General features: G+C 38.8%; 1 protein-coding gene across 1 annotated transcript in view; it reads left to right on the top strand.

Moving 5' to 3' along the window:
- SLC45A2 (solute carrier family 45 member 2) overlaps positions 1 to 7826 on the top strand; it is a 37308-nt gene that overhangs the window by 14546 nt on the left and 14936 nt on the right. The window contains exon 4 of the mRNA XM_006156353.1: positions 5645 to 5970. Coding sequence (XP_006156415.1) covers positions 5645 to 5970 — 326 coding nt within the window. The remainder of the gene's footprint in view (positions 1 to 5644; positions 5971 to 7826) is intronic.

Here is a 7826-nt window from a genome sequence, read left to right on the forward strand (position 1 = left end):
ACACACACACACACACACACACACACACACACACACGTGGTATCTAGTACCTATGTTAACACTCTAGGATTTAGTATGTATATAGTGGGCATAAGTAGGAACCCTATACCTAATCTAACACTTTCATTGCTGTTCCTCTACATGTTGAAAATAATCAGAATTACTCTCACATAAACCTCATTGGAATGCAGGAAAGCATGTTTGTCTTCCTTTGGAAGTGCCATCAGCACTATTTTAAAAGTCTCTGTATTTGAACTGTCTCACCATTGGTGTTGAGCTGGCTAAGATATATGTCTGGTGCAGGGAGGCATTTACAGATGTAAGGCATGTGTAGAGTTTGACTTAGATGCCTTTCAGTTACCCTGGTCCTTGAGATAGCATGGTCTGAAAGTCCTCCAGTTTCCTATTTTGCCTATTATATTGTGGACTAAAGGGGAAAAAAAATACACATTTTTAAATACTGAGGCTTTTTTCCCCTCCAGGAAAAAACATTTTTCAAGTTGTATCATTAGTTATGAAATAGGACATCTGTCTGCTAAAGCTATTCATTCTCATGAGGTTAGTTCTGATCTGAGTTTGACAACACAGCCTGGCTCTGTGAAGGAGGAGCCAGCTGGACCCTTCTTTATAAAAGCTTATATCTAATGTGGCTGCAGATGTCCTTGGATCCTCCAGCTTATGCTTGTCCAAAAGTCTGGAGATTGATTCCAGGGGCCCTAAAGAGGCCGATCTTGGCAGTAGAGATGAATGCAGCCTGGTTGCAGATGTGGGAGGTGGTGAAATGGTGAGATGATTAACCTCTGTTGTAGGTGAGGTGACTAGGTTTTTTGTGGGAGACTACCTTTGATGGTAACATCTTTTATTTAAGCAGAGGAAGCAAAAAGGAAAGCCTTCAATGAATTCCTACTCTCCTCTACTGGCCCTCACCCTATCTGAAAGTGTAAATAGATCAAGTTTAAGTGTTTGGTTCCAGTATTTTAATATTCTATTAGGATAATTTCTCCAGTGGTCCAATATCCCTTCGGGTATGTTGTGTCTTAATGCTTTAACTTACAGCTACATCCTACAGTAGCTTTAGGATAAAGTTTTTCCTGCTTTCTCCTTCTCTCAAGGAGAAGAGGATACAGGTTGAATATTCTGGATCTTAAAATTCAAAATCTGAAATGCACCCAAATCTATACTTTCTGAGTGCTTACAAGACACTAGAAATAGAAAATTTCACACTCAACCTTCTGTAACAGGTTGCAGTCAAAATGCTCCAGTGCAATATGCTTGTATAAAATTACATTTGAGTTGTGTGTATATGGTGTATATAAAACATAAATGAATTTTGTGTTTAGACTTGGTATCATCCTCAAGATATATCATTATGTATATGCAAATATTAAAAAATCTGAAATTTGCAAATGCTTTTGGTCCCAAGCATTTTAGATAAGGGATACTTAACTTATATCAGTAATTCTCTAAGTTAATAACAGCATTTTTCAAGGTGATTTATGAGGGAACCAATGGGGAAGAGAAAAAAAAAATTTCTCTAAGCTCTTGCAGAAACTATGTGTATTTAGGACTAGCAAAAGAAAAATACTAGGTTAGATAAAAACCTGGTTAACCTTTATAAGGCAATAAAACTATGAACTCTTCTGTAATTTTTTGGGGGTGATTTCACTAGCAGGCCACAAAACTTAATACAAATCATAGAACCCTATTGATGTCTGCATAACACTCCTAATTTTTTTTTTTAGATATTTTTTTCATAGGGCCCATGTCCTTCCTAGAGAGACAGAGAGACAGAAAGCAAGAAATAACCATTTTGGGGGATGGGCATGCCACAATCCCTTCTCCTCTTGGGATTTTGGGCATGCATACACACATGCCCTGCATGAGTTTTAAGCTGCTGGGTCTGGGATTGCGATTGACTACGTGGAAGTCCAGCAATGTAACCATTATGCCATCTGCTGGTCCCAACACCTTTAATTTTACAGAACTATAAATAATCTTGCTTCTTCAATTATGAATTATTGGTCAAATACTCTATGACAATGAGTTCCCTTTCCTCCAGAATGTCAGATGAGGGTGGGCAGACTTGTTGGAAACTGTCTGTTGTCTGGCTACTCAGTGAGTGATATTTGGATCAGCAGCAGGGTTGTCACTGGCAACCATGAAAAGAATTTAAAGCCTCAGGTCCCATCTTAGGCCTTCAGAAAGAAAACCTGCATTTTAACAAGACAGCCTTGTGATTAAGGTACATATTAAAATGTGAAAAACACCGCTGTAGAATATTTTCTGCCAGATATTTTAAGTCAGGCAGGTGCAGTTTTACTCCTTCCACCTTTGAGATAGATTTTTTTTTTTTTCACAGTACTTGCACTCTAGGGTCAGGAAAAGCCCAGGTCTCAGCTCTCAGAACGAGACACCAATTCTAATCATTGGGCCTAATCTAATTAGCCCATTCTCGTAAGATTGTCTTCAGTGAGTTGAGTGTAGTAGTTGTTACTCTTGCTTCTGGGGGAGGGAGGTTTTGGTTTAGGGTTTCTGTAGGGAGTCAGCAGGGCACTTGGCTTTAGCCCCAGTTCTGTCTCTATGCTGGTACCTCCATGTGTCATTGTATTAACCCTCACAAACACATGAGGCGGCAGCACCACCCCCATGCCTCAGAGAAGAGTGCCCAAATTCTCATGATGAGGAAGCACAAGTGGAGACTGAAAATCAAACCCCATCTTCCCTGCTGTCTTCTGTCACCGAACCATCGCAGCCTGGTGTTTCTTGTCTAATTCCTCAAACATTGTTCTTTCTCTAAAAATTTTACATTTGCTGATATATGAAACTCTTAGGAACTTCACTTCTAATTAAGAGCAATCCTGTAATGATTATTAATAATAAGATTGTTTTGGCACCAATAACCAATCACCAATCAACAATTGACTCTTTGAAGCTCCTCTGTACTCTCCAAGTATCCAAATCATAGTGTCAGCTGATCATTTATTAGGAGTTTTTGAAAGTAGCTTTTTCCACTTGCAATGACCTTCTGGAAAAGAGTTGAAGGTACTGTGTCTTATCTTATACTGTGTGTATACCCACAGAAGCTAGTAGAATCCTTTACATATATTTAGTGCTCAGTTACTAGTTTAGTTATTGAACTAGTCTAAGTCAGTAGACATACAACTGGACTAAGAAACCTTTCAATTGTAGGACTTGATAATTCAAATTAATATCTAATATATATTCATTGTTAGGTCTATATTCATATATTTTTATCCATATAAACTACCATTTCATTGCACAGTGGAGGATTTATTTTTTCAAATGGCCTTCTGCTCTATGTCCCCCTAGCTATGCCAACTGGAAATACTAAGCAGAAGGATAAATTTGAAGGAGAGCAGCATAAGTAATAGGAAAATTAAATGGCAATATGACAAGCATTGATCCATCTACAAATGATTAATGGTTTCTAAAAAAGTAATGGGTGAGTTTGTCATAAGGTTCATTCAGGTCAGGGATTCTCAACTGGGGATACTATACTAACAACCCCTGCTCGTCCCCTGCCGGGGGACATTTGACAATGTCTAGAGATGTTTTTGGGTTTCCTATGGGGTAGAGGTAAGGAGAAGGACATTTAATACATTCTTACTGATTGATTGCTTGGCTTGACATATGATCTCTGACATCTTCTGCATGTTCACAATCGAATAAAGAGTATCATTGTCTACTGATGACCGGAGGCATCACAAATTCTAGAACTTCCCTCTGAATCAGTAATAGAACATGGTTGCCTTACAGACCTCTTCTTTCTCTCAGATCCGGGGCACTTCATCATGATGTCATCTATCTATTTATGTATATGACTATTTCCCATACTGGACCATAACTTTCTTGATGCCAGAAAATCTATGTCTTACATCATTATATCCCATTGGCCACAACTTGCCATTAATTTGCCTTAAGACACTTCAAAACTTAGGGCATAATAATAATGCTCTTTTTCTTGGAATCCAGTGATTAGAAAGTTTGTCTTCTGCAAGTGGTCTCTGCTAAATTGTAACTAACTAGAATGTGAAGGGACCAAAATGTCTATTCTCCCACAATTCAGGATAAAAGGATTCATAGTACTGGCATTTAGGTTTGTGCTCTTCAGGGTTTATGTGAAGTTTAAATGTTTAGGGTAAAAGAGAGTTCTCTTATCTTTTTTGGTTCCTTAATTAGTGAGGATACTATCTTTGAGAAATATAATGGAGATCTAACTCATTAGAAAAGCAAAAACAAAAGCCAGTCTGTCTTGGTAGATATTGTGTATTCAGTAAGGACTGAGGGGAGATTGACATTTAAGGGGTTCTGACAGAAGGATCAGCCTATAGAAGCTTGTAGACAATGTTTGTCATTCAACTGTTTTATTCCCTGGACATCCTCCCATTTCATGGTACATCCCCCTTTAAGCCCAGTGTTCCCCAGAGTTGCTGATATCAGTGCCAGAAGGAACATCTGAAGAACACTTACTACTGTGGTGCCGAGTAGTGTAATGTATTGCCCATGTTGTAATCACTTACACAGTTATCCTCAGTAGCCACTGGGTATGGGTTTTGGGATCCCATGGGGATACCCAGATCCACAGATGCTCAAGTTCTTGATATAAAATGGCATAATATTCACATACGGCCTATATACATTCTCCTGTATACTTTAAATCATCTCTAGGTTACCTATAATTCAAAATTTAACAGAAGTGCTATATAAATAGTTGTTACATTGTATTTTTAGCATTTGATTTTTTAAAACTTTTTTTGGGTAATCTCTTGTTTATTTATTTATTTTTGAATACTTTCACTCTGAGGGTGGTTGAATCCACAGATGTGAAACCTGAGGATATGGAGAGCCAACTGTGTTTTAAAACAGGAACTCAAGGGAATGAATCACTAATGTGGAATTTCAAATATTAGATCATTAGAATGGGATCAATTTTGAAGAGACCTTTGCCAGTGTCCCTTAGGAGACACTGGATTTAGGCATAAGCAAATAAAGTAAGCACTAAAAAACATCAGGTTGAAGTTTTAGGGATAATATAAGATTATTTTTAAAAAGGCATGTTTAAATCTTATTATTTCTGTAGCTATCAGCTGGGAACAAGTACTGGGAAGTTCTAATAGAGGAAAGAAGGAACCTTTTGAGGTTGTTTGGTCTTTGCAAGTTTGCATTACCCTAGAAAGCTTACTGATAGAAAAATGACAATATGAATCATTAGATTTTATTGCTGTCAGAATTTGGTTTTCTTTGAGGCTCTTTCAGATGAGGAATTTAACTTTGGAAGCAGTACAAGGAGTGCAGTTTGAAAAGGCCACAGTGTGTCTCTGGCACTATTCTGAACAGTTTCTATATTCAAATCATAACCCCACTAGTAGGCTACTCTTTTATTACTACCACCATGTTGAAAGTAAGGAAGCCCAAGGTCACAGCAAGTGAATGTTAAAGCTGGAACTCGAACCCACACCAACAGGTTGCAAAAATCTTAGCCTCTTGCTGTGTTGCCTCTTCCATCCTACCCAAGGTGTCTCTGCTATTTTCAGGAACTTTTCCACTAAAGGGGAGGGCCTGTGCATGATGGAAAAGGGAACTGGTGGCTAAATATGCTAATAAGCTCTTTCTTGCTTTCCAGGTTTTGGAGGTGCCCTGGGTTACCTTTTGGGTGCCATAGACTGGGCCCATCTGGAACTGGGAAGAGTGCTCGGCACAGAATTCCAGGTCATGTTCATCTTCTCCTCCTTGATGCTCACTCTGTGCCTTATTATTCATCTGTGCAGTATTCCTGAAGTCTCACTTAGAGACATTACAAAGGATATTGTCCCACAGCAAGACCCCCAGGACTCACCATTGTCGTCAGATGGAATGTACGAGTATGGTTCTATCGAGAAAGTTAAAAATGGGCAAGTAAATCCTGAGCTGACAATGCTGGAAGGAAAAAACAAAAATCCTGCTAAACAGGTAAAGATGAATTCTTTTTCTTCACTTGGGACAAATATTCCTGCTCTTACTCTTTCTTCTTCTTGTTGAAAATTCACTGCTCTGTTTGTTTGCTTGATGTGAAGAGGTTTGTGAAGTCTAGTTGAATCCCCAAATCTCCAATAGCTATTATCTCTTGGAATCAAAATGTTGCATCTCAAAGAGAAACGTGCACATTTTCCTCCAGTCTCCCTGTCTCTTACCCCTTTCAGAGCATCAGCATGAAGTCAGTTGTAAAAGGTTAAATCACAAGAGAAGCCTGGCATCATCCTAAAGCCAGAAGAAATATTCTCTTACATTAGGATTATAAATTATAACTTGTTCTTCCAAATGGAAGTATCCAAAGTTGGTAACTAGGTTGGGCATATTGAATTTGTATGCTGTGAAGTTGATTGCATATTCCTTGTGGTCTCTGAGAACACAATCTGGACTACAACAACTGTCAAACAAGTCCAGTGAATCTCATCTTTCTGTGAAGTCTACTTCTCTTAGTGGCTTGGCATATCTACTTTTTAGGATTACTGGGATGCTCCACTAAGATAAAACATGTAAAGGTGTTTTCTTTTTGTGGGCTTTTTCTTGTTGTTGTTTTGCTTTACCAAAATGTAAAGGTGTTTTTTAAGCTTTATATAATTATACGAGTAGACTATAATCAATATTCACTCAACAAACTGCTTTGGATACTGAGCATATGCAAAGTACTATAAGAGATAATTTGGAATCATAAAATTGACAATGTCAGTCTCTATGCTCAGGGATGACAGCCCAACAGGAGCACGAGCCATTTATCTCATTACTTATACTCTAAGGTAGAACATGGTCAATGTTGTAAAAGCAACGTGTCAGTTCAGGTATTCTGAAAAGCAGGCACTAAGATGGGACTTGTGTAAGGAATTCACTGGAGAAAACAGCATGAAGGATAAGGGGGAAAAAGCAGAAATAGGCAGGAACAGTCTTCAAACAGCTATGAAAGGAGAGGAAATAAAAGAAGACAGAGCCTCCCAGATGCAGTATAATTCCACAAATGTTTCAGCCAGGTCAAAGTTGCCCCATAGAGGCGTCCGAGTCTTGCAGGAACAGGCCAGCACTAGTATCAGCATCTAGCTTAGTCACTGGCTGGAAAGAGCTAGAAAAAGACAGTCTTGGCACGAACAGGTGGTAGATTGAGAGATGGCAGTTGGGAGGATTAGTCAACTGTGCTTTCTCCAGCAGGGGATCCGAGGTGGCCAGCATGATAACAATTTCTACTGGTTTTACAAGGGGGAAAGATTGCATTTAAGCAAACAGAGGAAGGCTTCAGGAAGAGACTGCTTTGAGTTGTGCTTTGCATGAGGACTAGGATTTGAACAGGGAAAGAAGTGGTAGAAGAATACTCCTGGCAGAAAGAAGAGCATCAATAAAATCACAGATATAAAAGCAAGATGGAAAAAAAAAAGCATGAACCATGTTTGGAGGGGGAGGCTGTGAAGCTCAGGTGAGGAGAGTGGTCAGCAAAGAGCTTGGGGAATACAAAGATGGGAGGATCTCTCTGATTTGGCAATTAGGGGATTGTTAGCAAATTGTTAAGATATCGTTCTGGAGATTAGCTGTTTGGAACACAAGTTATAAAAGGTTTTGAGAGAAAAGTCTGGCAAGAATTTAGAAGAGATAGTGAGTAATAATCTATTCCTCTGAGTCCACCCATACCTTTAGGATGAGTGTTGTATTTTCTATGTCAAGAAGAGTGCTTGGAACAATGGAGAGGTCATTGGGATAGTTTTCAGTTTATTTTGATCAGACAGCACATAGGGAAAATATGAGAATTTGGTTTCCTGAGACCTGGGTGCAACCCCCTTTCC

Source organism: Tupaia chinensis, unplaced genomic scaffold (assembly GCF_000334495.1).
Source record: "Tupaia chinensis unplaced genomic scaffold, TupChi_1.0 Scaffold000489_1, whole genome shotgun sequence".
Classification (NCBI taxonomy): domain Eukaryota; kingdom Metazoa; phylum Chordata; class Mammalia; order Scandentia; family Tupaiidae; genus Tupaia; species Tupaia belangeri.